The sequence below is a fragment of the Cricetulus griseus genome, chromosome 2 (assembly GCF_003668045.3).
Source record: "Cricetulus griseus strain 17A/GY chromosome 2, alternate assembly CriGri-PICRH-1.0, whole genome shotgun sequence".
NCBI classification, from domain to species: domain Eukaryota; kingdom Metazoa; phylum Chordata; class Mammalia; order Rodentia; family Cricetidae; genus Cricetulus; species Cricetulus griseus.
In genome coordinates, this window is record NC_048595.1 from 132774925 (window position 1) to 132791894 (window position 16970).

Genomic DNA, 16970 nt, shown 5'->3' on the forward strand with positions numbered 1-16970 from the left:
TGTGTCCCAGTGACTGTACAAATGCAGGCTCTTTTTTTTTTCTTTGTCATAACTTCGTAGTCAGCCTTGTGTCCCTTGTCATTACTAAAAATAGCACTTCTGGATTTATCTTTGTAAAATTACTTCATTTTTCTTTGAAGTTATTTCTTTCCGTTTTATTCTCCAAAGTGGAATAAGTAGGCCAAAAGGTAGAAGCACTTCTGTAATTCTTCAAGTATGTGAGCAGATAATTTTCAGAAAACAGTGAGCCCATGTACAATACAATTAACAATTCCTAGCTCTTTTCCCACAGCATTGCTGACCTTGCTTTATTTTTTCATTTGTTTTGAATTTTAATAGGTTGTTCTAATTTACATTCCTCTAAATAGTACCCAGAAGAGAATAGGTAGCCAATAAATATTTGCTGAGTGATTTCCTTTGCTAGGAGCCAATTCATGTTCATAAATGTGATCATTAACTTCTACACTTCACTCACTTGCCTCTCCTTTTATCACCACGTATTATGTTTTCTGAAAGAACTGGATAGTTTAGTTCATTTGGTTTACATTCAACATGTTTAAGTACTGACTTTTCTGGTCAAACTACCCATTCTGAGGAGTTATTTTTTTACTTATATTACCTCTATATCACTGTGAAAATGTCAAATATTTTGAAAAATAATTTTTTTCCTCTTCACTCTGTTTATATTTCTCCTGAACAATATTTTAAAAGAGGCACACCAGAGAAATATCTAGGTCTTTAAACATTGTATTTTTAATGCTTAATTGAAACATCTGTTATTCTTTTTCCTAATTTTGTCTTCCTTTTATGAAAGGCAGACAATAAGTGTGTGTGTTAGCAAGAATAAGAATACTGAATACTAGGAAGCAAAACCCCGAATTTCCAATCTTTTCCTGTCTCAAACATGAACAAAACCCGAATTTAAAAATGTACTTACACTTTTACCACACTCTCTATAGTGTGGTCTCTGGCTATACAGAACCTTTTTTGCCACTCCATACTTCTGTGAACAATTACAAAATCAGTACCATTTTTTACACGTGTGTTCAATTATTCTCAAGATCTCTTTGCAAATAACTTGATGTAATACTAAAATAGGCTCTTTACTGTCATTTGGAATACATACAAGAAGCATAATTCTTTTTTATGTGTATGTGTGAGTATGTCAATATGCATGTATGCCACATGATTGTAGGTGCCTTGGAGACCAGAACGTACCAGATTCTCTGGAGCTGGAGTTACAGGTAGTGATGTGTCACCTGATATGGGTGCTGAAAACCAAACTCAGGTCCTCTGAAAGAGCAGAAAGTGCTCTTAACCACTCAGTGGTCTCTTTATCCCCAAGTCAGACCTTGACATACATTATCAAAACAGCCTGATTCTTTTCCTAATGTCTATTGACATAAATTGTGATTAAGAACAATAACAGTGATATAATTAGCATCACTAGAATTTTTATACAAGAGAGACCCTTGACTTGAAATTAGTTCTCACCTTGGTGTGTATGATGATAACATGACTTTTAAGTGCATGCACTTGGGTGTGCTCATATAGAGCCCAGAACAGGATATAGGTGTCTTTCTTGGTCACTTTCCATCTGACTGTCTTGAGACAGGGTCTTTCACTGAACCAGAAGTTTGTGTTTTCAGCCAAGCTGGTAAGCCCATGAACTTTCAGGATCTGCTTAGCTCTACACCTTAGTGCTAGGGTTACAACCACTTCTAGCCCTGTCTGGGTTTTGGTTTGTTTGGTTTTTTAGTGTAGGTGCTTGGATTTGAAATCAGGTCCTCTTATCTTCCTGGCCCAAATCACTTAATGGATCCTAGACAATGGCAAGAACCTACCAATGTTATCAAAAGCAATAATATATTGGGGCTTAGTTTTGAAAAGAAAAGCACTTTTAAAATTAAAAGCTTTATTTTAAAAATAAATGAATTTGTTAGCCACCATGTTCCAAAGGAACAGGCTAATGTAGTCTTAATTGATAACTGTTTTGTTACCAAAGTATCCTTGTAAAGTCTTCCTTTGACACTTAAGGGACATTAATATGAAGTGATGTTATTCTACTTCTTTACATTTCTCCTCAGACCTTTACCCATATTAATTCTTCATTCACTTGGCTATAGTCAATTCAACTCTGAAATCAAGAGCTGGCAGAGAAAATGGAACCAGATAGTTGACAGCTGTGAAATCTAAACTCTCCAAATTTGTTAAAAATTCAAGTGCACAGAAGTTCTTCAATATATATATATATATATATATATATATATATATATATGCTACCATGTGCTTGTCATTTAGTACATACTTGATAAATATCAAAGTCTCTGCAAAGAGCAAGACACCCAGGCAGGGGTGACCCCAGAACATCCTCTGATGTTTGCTCACCAGAAAAAGTTTGGTGAGAATTTATTCTTAGTCAAGTTGGAAAGTTGTCAGAGAACAAAGTATTTCCTGACAAGATTGACAAAGTCCCAGGAAAAGTCTACAGAGGTGATCTGAGCTCCTGTCCCCAAATATAGCGCAGCTGGAAATTTGCTTAATGAGAACAAATATTTGAAGTTTTAGTCTCTTTCTCAACACTAGAGATGATGCTTGCCTCACAGACGACATTTAGAATTAGTTTTATTTCTATTGTAAGAAATAATTGTACATGAGAAAATGTATCTCAGGCTAGAAATGTCTTTATCTTAGAACCATTTCTATTTCCTGTAGTTATCAAAGCATTAATGGTCCTAAGTTGTTCTAGAGAGCTGACTAAATTTATACCCCATGCCAAAATTTGTGGTAAGTCTTGTCTGAAAGTAATTGTTTGAAACTGCTCACTTTCCTCAGTCAAACTCAACCATGATGATGCACAATTTTCTTACAGGACTGTAAATAATTAGTTAGATTAATATACAAAAACAACTTACAAAATTCTCTGGCTCACAGTAAACACTGGGTAATGCTAACTTGAGACACTACTATCAGCAATAATATTAATATTTGCTAGTTTGACTGTCTTTAAATGTACTTACTCTTCTCCTACTTCAAATAGCTTGAGGACCAATGCTAATCATCTTTGTAATTCAGAGCAAGCTCATTATGGTGTATGCATTGTGTACATTTACATATATATATTTAATTTGTGTCTGTTTTTGCTCTCTTCAACTTACACAGTGAGTTCTGTATCTTTTCCTGAAGGAAGGTCATGCCAAACAAATACTTATATATGATCTCACACACCATGACCTACTTATCAAAGCTTAATATGGAGTTAGATATGTAGCTCCAAAGTACATCACTTGCCTATCATACTCAAGGGTGGGGTTTCTGGAATGCACTGTACTGACTGATCCTGCTCCATATAGCACAATAGTATTACTGAATTGTATCTGAAAACAATATATAGCTAGCACTGATACTCTTTTCTATACTCTCTCTTGTATCTACTCAGAGAATGTGGTTCCTTCCATCATTTCATAAAGTGGCCTGTTTATTAAGTCCTTCAGGAGACATTTCTGACTATCTTCAAAATATTTACTTTTATAGTTTAAATGACTGGATGCCATATTAACACCCCCCACACTCCCCTCACGCACCCCACCCACCCCCATGGCAAAGTTTAACTTTTAAATAAATTTCGCTTATGTTCCCATTGTTTTTCTTGTGTTTCTACATTCAGCACTTAACTCTTTTATAGTCTATTTCCCCCTGTGAGTGCTTCTAAATATAGTAACTCTGCTAGAGAGAGCTGTGTTGTGCACTGCATAAATTCAGGGGTCTCCTATCACATCGTACTTTGTATGTGCAGCACATAACTTTATAGTTTCATGTGTACCCGCACTGATGTGAAGCTTGAAACCAGTAAATGACTAGGACTGACTGCCTGCATATTACAGCTCTTTCTGAAAAAAAAAATACTTGTACATATCCATATACACAATATATTTGCCAAGGCTTCTTATACTTTTTCCACTCATGACACTTGTAACATGTGACTTTTTTTACATGACCAAATATATGTAGGTATACAAAACAAGTTTGAAAATCAAATATTTACTGGTAATCATAAAAAATATTTACTTATTAAGACAGGGTCTCACTACATAGCCCTGGCCGGCATGGAATTCTGATTGTTGACCAGGTTGTCAACAAACCAGGTTGTTGACCATGGAGATCCACCTGCCAGTGCCTTCTGAGTACTAAGATGACAGGAATGCACTACCATTCACAGCCAAGAATTATAAAAACAAAAACATTGTTTGGATGTAACTGAATGTCTTTACAACTACTATATTAATTTATCATCTTTTTGATTATCTGCCATTGTTCTTTTCTGTAGAAGTGCCTTGAGAAGGCCAAAATAAGGTAAACCACATTCAAATAATGTAGAGTGTTTCTATGGATATGACTTTGGTCTAGGAATTAAGTCTTCCTGGGATTTGGTTACCTCAAGCTTAATATAATAAAATATTACTTGTGTTAAAACATACAATTCTTTGTTATACTTAACATTTACCATTTATTAAGGTAAGGGCAAATTTTCATATCTGTGAGGTAGACATTCTTGTTTATTTCTCCATAGAATTAAATCTGGGCTAAATATTTGATACCAAAGGACAGAGGGCATCTACACTGTTTCCAGTGTTGATGGATATTTTAATTTCGTATACATCAATGCTGATAGTACAAATTCATAGCAACAGATAACACAAAATTAAGAACCATGTGTAAGGATATTTGAGGAATTCTTGAAAATTCTGTCCTAATTCATCCTGAAATGTATTTAAAAATCATTATGCAACTCAAATAGGTATTTTTAAATAAAACATTCCAATGCAACTCAAAGGGAATACTAATTTGATTCTTAGATACTAAGTAATGGTGGTAGAAAAATATTTAGGTCTTTGTTTTCTATGTTTAAATCCTTATGTTTTGATAGATGCATAAAACTTTGCATGAACAGTTAACATGATAATTCATAATATGCAATTGTCTTGACTCTGACAGAGATATTTCTGGCAAGCACTTGTCAGTGTTGTATGGCATGACCAGTGAAGTCACATGATTAATACATTGTGTGCTTGTTTTTGAATTAATTGTTGTATGATCAGAAATCATAAACAGGTGTCTGAAATGATGATTTGCTTCCCAATCCTGCAGCCTTCTCACATAAAGGCATCATACTTTGATGATATGCCTCTTCTATTCCCTCTCACTGTCTTGGATATATCGTGGGGCTTAAAAGTTCCATGAATGAACAGAAAAATCAAAAAAGTCCTTAATCTATCTAAGGTCACAGCAAAAGGTGGGTCCAGGATTAGAAAAGATTCCTTTATTTCTTCTACTATTGCCCAGTTCAGGCTTCTTTTTAACCTGGAGACATTTAACTGTAGCATCAGCTATTTGTCCTCTGGCATGGGGCCTTCGGGAAACTCTACATGGTGCTGTAGATATTGAGGGAGAGGCCTTCTTACTAAGCAATTTAATGAGTAAAACTTTTCACCAGTGGAATTCTGGGGAAGCATTTTGTGGATAAGAAGAGAAAAAGATGCTATTTTAAACATTGCTGAGAGAGTTTGGGCAAAATCCATCTGGCAGACAGACTATTTCTTCTGTTCGGAAACTCATCAAGCACTCCAAACGTGCAACCTGTAGGCAAGTTTAATTAAAGCTTGAGAAATCTCAAAATAGCCTGACATTTAAATATGTTATTTCCGTTCCTTCTCATATAGTTTGGCATGCTCACGGAGGTTCTCTGGGGTTCAGATTAAGCTCCCCAGTGACATCCTGCCCTGCCTAACTATTTGATTACTCTGTATTAAAAACCACAGGAGTGTGAATGAAACTACCTTATCCGACCCCTGTACTTCCACTTAGTAGAGAAACAGGAAGGCAGATAGAAACTTGTATGGATGAGTTAGTCAAAGGACGATTGTCAAAGATACTGTGATGGATGATAGCTAGCTATGTAGATAGATCGTATGTACACACATGTATGCATAGAATGCTGCACAGATATGTAAATGGTGAAGTAAATTTTGTTTCTTTTGTCTTTTCTGGAAAAAGCACTCATTGACTAAAGTAAACAAGCATTAACACAGTCACACTAAAGGATTCTAAAAGTGTACATTCTATCTTGGAAGGGTAATTCCATTCTTCATTAGCTTGGAGAACCTTAGCCTTCCTTCTCCAGCCTCCATCTTCAATGTTAGGTGCAGGGAAGTGCCGAAGTTTGCATAGGTCCCTTCCCCTTTCTGTTCTGTTCTGTTGTGTTTCTTGTTTTGTTTTGACAGTGTGTTGTTATGCATTCCAGGATGACCTGATCCTTCTACCTCAGCCTCGCAAATGCTTAGATTATAGGCACAGTAGCCAATCCAGCTTGACTTAAGTAGAGACATTTACATAATTCATTTCTCTCTCCTTTCTTAGCATAATAATTATTCTTAGCAAGGTACAGAGGGATATACCTCTTTCTGTACTCTAATTACAATCCAGGATCCCCAGCTCAGATAATGACTCCACCCACAATCAGCAAGTCTTCTAACCTCTGTTAACATAAGCAAGATTATCCCCTCACTAGACAATGTCTCATAGAGACTCCCTTTCCCAGGTGATTCTAGATCGTCTCAAGTTGACAATTAAAAGAAACCATGGACTAAAGGCAGTAAAAACACAGTATTTGCTGAAGATTCTGTATTTCCTATTGGGAAGAACTTATTGTATTGAAGGAAAGTCAACACTTATGAATTTACCACATGATACCAAGATTAGAATGTATAATTGAATAATTAAATTGCAACTTTGTTTGAGATTTAAAAGGAAAGTCAATGGAGGGTGATCGAGCCTGTAACTGAAGACTTGCTTTTCTGTCTCACAGCCTCCTGGCAAAAGGGGGAGGAAACCGTAGAACTGCTGACGTGGTAGCCCACGGGTTTGCCAATCTTTTAATTCTGGACAAAAAGACTCTCCAAGAAATTCTGCACCATTACCCATCTTGTAAAACACTCCTCATGAAGAAAGCCAGGTATGATGACCTGTAAAGGCCCAACAAAACCTTGTGTGATGGTGCAAACTTAGAATCCCAGCACGTGGACGGCTGAGGCAGGAGGACTGAACTGAGTCCCAAGCCAGATAGAACTAGAGTGAGATACTATATGGAGGGGTGGAGAAACGTGGTTTTACTCTGTAAAATGTAAGATGAGGATAATTGTATTACAGGAAGTAAGTTACAACTTTCTTCATGAAATACACCCCAAACTGAAAGCCAAAGTGGTGGGGGAACTACCACTCTTCAGGGAGAATTTGTATCAGCTGTCACAGAGCTACTCAAAACAGTGTTCTTCTCTTGTCCCCAGAGTTCTTATAAGCCAAAAGAGGAAGATCCCACAGGCCATCCCACCACCAACAGGACCAAACTTTCTTTTCCCACCAAAGGAAGAGACACCCAAAATGTTTAAAGCTCTCCTGGCAAGCACAGGAAAAGCAGACCTTGGAAGTCTCCTCAAAGGCAAGAGAGAACAAACCAATCAGGTAACAAGGCAGGAGTGCTGCATGGCATACATACATACTAGTTCAGATGATGGGCAATTCGGACTAATCTAACCCTAGCAATTGTGCTTTATATTGACATTTATTATTTCAACTTTATCTTCATTAATCATTACATGAAATCAGTGGGTCAGCTTAATTTAATATACATATTTATAAATGCACTCAAATTTAATTGTTCATGAATTCTTTTTGAGTGAATCTACTTACTATAATTTATTGGTAACCCCCAAATCAAGGTATGTTTTTGTGTCTTTCATGCCAAGTAAAATGCTCAAAGGAAAAAATAAAAAGAGGAAATTTGATAGGTGCATTATCAATTCATCTCAAGTTCACTCCTCTTGTTTTTCTTAAAAATTTATTTATTTATTTATTTATTTATTTATTTATTTATGCAGTGTTTTGCCTGCATGTATCTTGTGATAGATGGTTGCGAGTCAACTTGTTGCTGTGAATTAAACTCAGGACATCTAGGAAGAACAGCCAGTCAGTGCCCTTAACCTCTCAGCCATCTCTCTAGCCCTTTAATCCTGTTTCTTATTTTGACTCTTATGCAAATAAGTTGCCCAAAGCAATCTATTTGCTGCCACAGCTTTTTTGTTTTATCTTGTAGTTTTGAATTCTTAATTTAATATTTTGTGACTTTGTTGTACTAAAAATAGTACTTGAATACTGTCCAGACTTCCTAAGCAAAAAAATTCTATGGTATCACTGAGAGAGGAAATATAGTTTTATAATTTTTACTCAGGTTACTGGTTACAGTCAAATTATCTATGAGCTCAGTGTGGGAATGCATAATTCATGGGTTAGTGTGCTATATTAAATAATGTATTTCTGAAGAAAAACATACAACCAATAAAGTTAAATATTGATCAATTGCCAAAACAAAAATAAAACATGTGGCCTAAAACTCATTGGAAACAAAACAGGCCCGGTATTTCCCCTGGGAACAATGGTTATATTTGCTACTTTGGTGATCAAGGTAACTTGATTTAAAAAAACAAACAAACAAACAAACAAAAAAACAGTTCTAAAAACATGGCCACACGAATTAACATGAATCATGGCATTGTAATTACCTGCAAGTTGCTATGACAAAATATCTAACAAAAAGCAGCTCAAAGAAGAAGTAATATTGGCTTACAGTTAAAGGGGTTTCAGTCCAGAACAGTGGGGAAGGCAGGGTGGCAGGAGCTGGAGGCCAGATGGTAACATTATATCCACCATCAGGAAGCAAAGAGTAAGCAGGAGGTGGAGATAAGCTACAAAATTTCAAGGCCCACATCCACAGACTCACTTGTTTCCAATGAGTCTCAACTCTTCCTCCTAAAAGTTTCTACAGCAATCCCAAATGTTGCCATAACATGAGGACCAAATAATTTAAACACATGAATTTATGGAGGGCATTTCACAACACATGGTAACAAATACATACACATGGAAAGGTAAATATATAAATCATGTCAACAATATGTCAGTGAGCAACATTTTCACAAATACTTAATCAACATATAACAAAATCTTAAAAAAAAAGAGAGAAATAGCCTTACATATTTTATCAAAACATCTGGGTCATAAGCAGAGCCAGTCAACAAATTTGGATTAGGTCACAATGAACTACGGTACAAACTGTTAACCAACATTCAGATTTACACTGAGCTACCTGGTAATTCCTAGGAATGTAAAGGCACTGAAACCATGACTCCTTTTTCTCTTTTTGTTGTTTCTGTTTTTCTTTGGTGCTCATAATAAATCTGTGTGAACAGATATTGAGAAATAGAACAGGTGCTCAAGCTTTCTAAAATTAGTTGTTATGTTCTTCTCTCCAACACTTAGAAATGGGTAGCCATGAACCTTTCAGAAAATGAGGAAAACAAATGTTACAAAATCATCACATTTTAAGATCCTAAAACTTGGATATTTGTCTTCTACACATTAACACTATGGTGAATATTAACAGTATTTGTAGCAACCTAAAAGTAACAATTTGTACAAGAAACACATGTGCTAAAGATGTGAGATTTCTACAGATAATACTAATATACAGAACTATTTTTAAAAAAAAACAATAGGTTAAGGCTGGAGAGATGGGCCAGTGGTAAATGTACCTGCAGCCAAGTCTGCCAGCCTGAGTCCAATTCCACATAGTGGAAAAATCAACACCCACAAGCTGGCCTCTAACTTCCATGTGGATCCTGTGGCATATAACTTGCACACACACACACACACACACACACACACACACACACACAATGTAAATTAAGATGAGACTAAGAAGATTAAATAAGAAAAGAAATAAGAGTTTCTCCCCGAGATTCTGGCATTATTGGGAAGGAAACCAGACTTTGTATTGTATAATGTATATATTTTTAGTAAAAGTAAACACTTCAAATACCATCTCTGTAAAATAAACATAGTACACAAACATTTAAACACAGGAAAATGGCGGTGAGAAACAAGACAGACATGATCCCTATATTCACTCCATTCAGATGTTTGTTTGATAGTGACTCCAATATTTCAATTACCCATTTCCACACTAGTTCTTTATCATGGCTTCTTCCAGAAAAATGGTGGAAGTTCCAAAGGAAAAGGGAGAAAAGGAAATGAATATGAAGATAAAAGAACAAGGCCATCAGAAAAAACATTGGACAGGCTCAACTGCAGAGTAAGTACTATTACAGCAGAGGAAATGCCCCATTCAATGTTGACTTAAAAGGCAGTTTTACTTAGAGGACCAGCCTATCAATCACTCATCATCAGTATGGCTCCTGCCCATGAGACTGGGGAAGAGGTTCTGACTATTGAAGTCAAAGACAAGGCTAAGCAATAAGTGTTTGATTATCTTTAGATGTAATCGCACTCATTCCCAAAGAGATGGTAACCAGGATTGTAGCTTAAATTAATGAGGGAAACTAAACTCACTGGGGCCCTCGGAAACTTCAGGCAAATCCTCAGCTTCATTTCCAGGACTTAACTGAAAATGGTTTTATTCTCCACCATCCCTAGTGTCCACTGTTATCAGCTTCAAGTAATTGCCATTTCTTTTAAATGTCTAATGTAGATATTTTTCCCTTCTTTCCTGATGATGTTTCCTTGTTTCACTTTGATAAACTTGATTTTAATCTTACTGTGATTTAGCATCCTTCGGCCTATACTTTTGTGCTATGTAACTTCTGGCACAACACTGTTAATACTGGCTAAATGTCCAAGGTAGACTCATTTTACCTCTTATGTATAGTAAAAGAATGTGATTTTTTTTTAAATAAAATAGGCCATAAATCAAGTGGTTTCTATTTCAGCAAGGATGGTGAGTCACTAAATCCAGCAGCTGACACCAAAATGGGCTGATGTCTTGGAACCTTTGGAATGAGAACTTTGATTTTCACCCAAGGCCAATATCTGTCAGCAAGATTACCAAACCTATAGAGACAAAAGACCAAATCGAAAGCTAAGTTTCTTCTCTTTAGCAACCAGACCACAGCTACTTAAAGCCCCACCCAGTGACATACAATGTCTTGACTTTTTTTATTTAAATTCTTTAATTACCACTCCTATTTACATATCCATCAGCCCCATTTCCTCCCCTTCCCATCCTCCCATGTTCCCCACCAACCCTCCCAACCCATCGCCCAACTCCTCCCCAGGGACAGTGAGGACCTCTACCAGGGACTTTCAAAGTCTGTCACATTGTTTGGGGGAAGGCCCAGGCCCTCCTTGCTGTATCTGGGTTGCAACAGTATCCCTCCATAGGGAATGGGCTCCCAAAGTCCATTTGTGCTCTAGAGTTAAAGACTGGATTCACTGTTAGAGGACCCATAGACTGTCTTGGCCTTCTAGCTGGTACTCACATTCAGAGGGCTTTGTTCAGTCCAATACTGTTTCCGAAGCTTTTTGACTAGGGTCTCCATGCTCTCACTAGGTCAGGTCCACTGTTTCTGCAGGTTTCTCCAGCACCTTCTTGGCTTCTTTGCTTGTCCCTCCTCCCTCTCCACAACTGGATTCCAGTAGTATGGGTGCCTGTTTCTGCTTCGAATAGCTACTGGATGAAGGCTGTGGGAATGGTAACCAAGGTAGACATCAATCTCATTAGAGGGGAACGGCATCAATGGCATTTTCTCCACTACTGCTTGGATTCTAAGTTAGGGTCATCCCTGTGGGTCCCCTAACATTTCCACTGTGCCAGACCTCTCTCCATACCTGTACTGTCTCCCTCTATCAAAGCATCTCCTTTCTTGCCCTCCTCTATTCCTCCCCTGTCTCAGTTCTCCTCCCCCCTCCCCTTCTTTCCTTTCCACCTCCTTCCTCTCCACCCATGCCCATGTTCCCACTTTGTTCAGGGGTTCTTGTCCCCCTCCCCTTCTTTGAGGGACTATGCAATCTTCTCTTGGGGTCCTCCTTGTTTCCTAACTCCTCTGACAGTGTGGAGTGTAGACTGGTAATTCTTTGCTCTATATCTAAAAATCACATATGAGTGAGTACATACCATGTTTAGCTTTTTGTGACTGTGTTACCTCACTCAGGATGGTTTCTTCTAGTTCCATCCATTTGCCTGCAAATTTCAAGATTCCATTGTTTTTTTTTTTTTTTTTCTGCTGAGTAGTACACCATTGTGTAAATGTACCACATTTTCTCTATCCATTCTTCAGTTAAGGGTCATCTAGGTTGCTTCCAGGTTCTGGCTGTTACAAACAATACTGCTATGAACATGGTTGAACACAATGTCCTTATTGTATCAGTATGCATTATTTGGGTATATGCCCAAGAGAGGAATTGCTGGATCTTGTGGTAGATTGATTCCCATTTTCCTGAGAAACCACCATACTGATTTCCAAAGTGGTTGTGCAATTTTGCACTCCCACCAGCAATGGAGGAGTGTTTCTCTTTCTCCACATCCTCTCCATCATAGACTGTCATTGGTGTTATTGATTTTAGCCATTCTAATAGGAGTAACATGGTATCTCAGAGTGGTTTTGAGCTGCATTTCCCTGATGGCTAAGGATGTTGAGCACTTTCTCAAGTGTCTTTCAGCCATTTTAGATTCCTCTGCTGAGAATTCTCTATTTAGTTCTGTATTCCACTTTTTAATTGCATTGTTTGGTGTTTTGGTGGCTAGCTTCTTGAGTTCATTGTATATTTTGGCGATCATCCCTCTGTCAGATGTGGGGTTGGTGAATATCTTTTCCCCTCCTCTGGGTTGGCGTTTTGTCTTGCTGACTGTGTCCTTTGCATTACCTTTGGAACCTAACTCACCTGACCAATAGTGCACTTTTCAATCACCCCTTTCAAGAAAGACAACTTGAGCCAACAAAATTACAACTTACCAAAATAGTGTGGAGCTGACCCATCTGTCCAGAATAAGACCTCTCATGGATGGCACTCAAGACAAAATATAAGTCACTCTTTCCTAGGGTATAAAGAAGTCTCTCTCCCTCACAGAGACATAATCCTTTTCCTGAGAACTTGCCAGCTGCTTCTCTTGAGTGCATTTTAAGAGCTCATGGACCCCAGTCTGACCACTGGGGAACCAGCATAGAACCGAACTAGGCCCCCTGAATGTGGGTGTCAGTTGGGGAGCCTGCACAGTCTATGACCTCTGGCAGTGGAACCAGTATTTATCCCTAGTGCATGAATGGGTTTTTGGAGCCCATTCTCTATGGAGGGATACTCTCTCAGCATAGATACATGGGGAATGGCCTTAGGTCCTGCTCCAAATGATGTGACAGACTTTGATGATTCCCTTAGGGGAGGCCTCACTCTCCCTAAGGAGTGGATGGGGGATAGGATGGGTGGATGTTGGGGGCCATGGGAGGACAGGAGGGAGAGGGAACTGAGATTGGTATATAAAATAAGATTGTTTTTAATTTAAATAAAAATTAATTTTCAAAAAGGAAATCCTTACTTGAACTTTGTATTCTTTGTACTCACTTGTGTCACTAGCCTTGCATGTGCTGTTTCACATGGCAAAACCCACTGGCAGCATCACATTGTGGCAAAATCAGACTGCAGCTACATGCTGGAAACAGTGGACCCTTGTAGGGGAAGCTGTAGCCACGCCTACTTAGAGGCTGGCTACAGGTGTGCCTACAGACCCCTTTCCAAAAACATGCCAATGTTTTCCCTTAGATTAACTTAAAGGGCAGCACTCTAACTCTTCTAGTCCAACAGATGCAGAGTGGAGTCAAACTGTCTCCATTTTGAAACAGGCTAGTGTAAGATTTTCCAGACTCTTCCTTAAGCACTCGCTTCACTCAAAAGGTACTGGATTGGAATTTCTTATTGTCTTAAGCTTTAGTAATAAGATTAGGAGGGCATACAGTACTGGTCAGATTGACAGATCCTCACAGTTTTCAGAACCTACATGTACAGCTGTTTATGAAAACTTCAGGTTAATTAAGTGCACTTCAGGAAGTTGTTCTCAGCCTTCAGTTAGCACTAAGACAATTTCCTAAGTTGCATTCTGGGAAGAGGCCAAAGATGGCAGGCTAGTAGTGAAAAACATCATATACACAAAATTTCATTCTAATTAATTCCATTAGTATGTAATGTTGACTTCTGCTTAAATACCTGATTCTAAGTCCCAAAAGGTGGCTACTGTAATAATACTTTGCAATGAAACTTTTAACAAATTAAACTTGCTCAAAACCGTACAATATGGATACATTTAACATGCTTTATGAAAATCAAAAACTGTTTTTTAAAAGGTATCATTTGAACGAATTGCCATTTAAATTTCACAAAAGGCTGGTTGACATTTTTCATAATTGAAGAGAATATGAACAGTTTTTTTTAAAAAAAAATAGCAGTTAATATTGTGAACAAAAGGTCCTGAAAAGAAGCTGTGCCTATAAAAGCTAAATGACATTAATTAGCTCATAAAAGCTAAGTAAGCATTAGAAAGTCAATAATTGTGGAGTTGTTGGACTGTTGCACATCTAGATCCTAATTACAAATTCTCTTGAGCTACCTTTAGCCTCCTCAATACCCATCTATTACCCATGCCCAGGTATGACCTAATAGCCTTGTATTAGGTAAGTCCCTTTAGAATGTATGAACAGGCTCTTTTGCTTCCACAGACCAAATGCCAAGAATGTCATTTGACAGGATCGGGGACCTTCAACAAAGTTTTCCCACTTATGCCGTAACCAATGTACCTTATGTATTCGTATTCGTAAGGTGTCTTGATTGACAACTTACTTTGTTCTATAAAAAAAGTTCATAAACTGCTGCCACCTTTGAAAATGGTATTTGGGGTGACCTATATCTGTGACTTGGGACCCAGTATTTTCCTCCAGAATAAACCATGCCTTACTCTTTTGACAAGAAACTTGTGATTTTGCACCAACAATATGTAGGAGTTAGAGTATGTAGAAGTGATTTTGAGACCAGAAAGAATCTGATATGAAGAAAATAAACAAAAGGAAAGAAGGTGAGTTTGTATAGACTTTCAATCTTTGAATTTTCAAAGAAGAATTCAAATACCCCATTGCAAGTTATGTTGATTACTCTTCCTCTCAAATTTTCAGATAATACCATATTTTTTACTTCCAATCAGAAACAATAAGTTTCAAGAATCAATCCTACAGCATCAATCAATGGCTCTGTAATTTTTTATATAGTGATACTGATGAAGGACAGAAAGACCAGGAACCTATGGAAAGTAGAAGGAACTGCTCACCTAAGAGTCTGATTGAAACCTCTGACCAGGGTCTAGAGAGATGGTTCATGGTTAAGAGTACATGATACTCTTCCAAAGGACCTGGGTTCAATTCCCAATACCCACATTGTGGCTACAGCCATATATAACAAAAGCAGAAATCTTCAGACCAGCTGAGAAGTATGAATCCTAGTAGAATTAATATTTGCTGAGAAGGTTGCCAACATAGAGATTTTTAGGCTTTTTTTAAAAAATAAATTCAATTATTCAAAGTTTAAAAAGTCTACCAAACTGCATTGTTGCAAAACTTAGTGGTATCAAACACTTTGCAGTTGGTGAGACATAATAACCCTTTCCTGTTGAGATGGTTTACAATAAAACAGCAATGGCCAAGGCATAGACCTAAAAGTAGATGATCTTGGGTAGGGTTTCATTCCTCCCTTAAGCATTTTCTGGGCCTCACATAAAAAGCTGTCAACCTAGTTTTCAGTAAAGAGATCCCACTTTAAGCCTGATGACCTGGACTTAAACCCACAATCAAAGAGAACTTTTGAACTTTTGAAATCTGTCCCCTGGCCTCTATGTGTTCACCGTGGCATGCACGTGTGTGTACCCTTCCCACCACCACCCAATAAAAATACACTCAACAATTTAAATAAAAATATATTCTACATTCTTGCATCCCTGGGATCTAGAATTTACCTTATCAATTGTAACCCTGTAAGGTGTTCCTCAGGAACCATTTAGGTTTCTTGGCAACACCTTGAAGATAACAGTTCAATTCTGTAGGACTGTAAAAAAAAACACAGTGAAGTACAACTCTCCTAGAGAAGCTCATGTCCATGCTTTGGGCTGTGTCCTGCTTTCTAAGCACCTCTTCTTCTTTTGACAGTTGATTATTCCTATATTAAATTATTTTTTATTAAACAAAATCCTGCTTCTTACTGTCTAGTTCTGAAATTAAGCATCCAAGGCATCGATCTTGGGTTTGCTGGAGTCAAGGTCCTTAACGGAGGAAGGTAACTCTTCAGGCAGCTGAGTACTGTGGAGCTGTGGCTCTGTCCTTTTTGCCACTGCCTGTTCCATATTTAAAAATCTCAAATTTTGCTTTCTTTTTCAGTTCCACAAGTAACACCCAGCATGTATTTTCTGTTCAATCCAAAGATTCACTGTTCACCTAAAGTCAGTTCTGTTCACTAGAAGAGAGTCCTCTTGCCATAGCATTGGTCTAAATCACCAGCTTGGAGCATTTTACTTCCTTACTTGGGTACTGTACTTTTAGGTGTTTGAAAGAAAGAAAACCAGTAAATCTTTGAATTCAGGATGAATTACACCATTAGTTCTATTGCTTCTCAAGACTTTGGGCTCAGTGTGAACTCCTACAAGTAGCTTTCCTGGGTCTTTGGATTGTAAAGGAAAGGTTTGAAGCTTAGTCTTCATAATTATGTGAGCCAATTCTTTGATAATAAATACTTACATAGATTATGTAAGAGATCCATTACATATTTTAATATAAAGGACTGTTTGCATACACTCCATATAATCTTTTTTTTTTTTTTTTGAGACATGGTTTCTTTGTGGCTTTGGAGGCTGTCCTAGAACTAGCTCTTGTAGACCAGGCTGGTCTCCAACTCACAGAGATCCTTCTGCCTCTGCCTCCCGAGTGCTGGGATTAATGGTGCACACCACCAACGCCCAGCTAATCTTTAAGTCCATCTGTGATCATTAATCTGCAAGACCCAGACTCAGGGCTCCAAAGATGGCTCATAGGTTAAGA

The 16970-nt window shown here is 37.7% G+C and overlaps 1 protein-coding gene across 1 annotated transcript in view; it reads left to right on the forward strand.

Annotated features, from left to right (window-relative positions):
- Positions 1 to 10740, forward strand: part of Cngb3 (cyclic nucleotide gated channel subunit beta 3) — a 172184-nt gene extending 161444 nt beyond the window's left edge. The window contains exons 16-19 of the mRNA XM_027402972.1: positions 6866 to 7012; positions 7344 to 7518; positions 10103 to 10204; positions 10678 to 10740. Coding sequence (XP_027258773.1) covers positions 6866 to 7012; positions 7344 to 7518; positions 10103 to 10204; positions 10678 to 10740 — 487 coding nt within the window. The remainder of the gene's footprint in view (positions 1 to 6865; positions 7013 to 7343; positions 7519 to 10102; positions 10205 to 10677) is intronic.
- The last annotated feature ends 6230 nt before the right edge of the window (positions 10741 to 16970 follow it).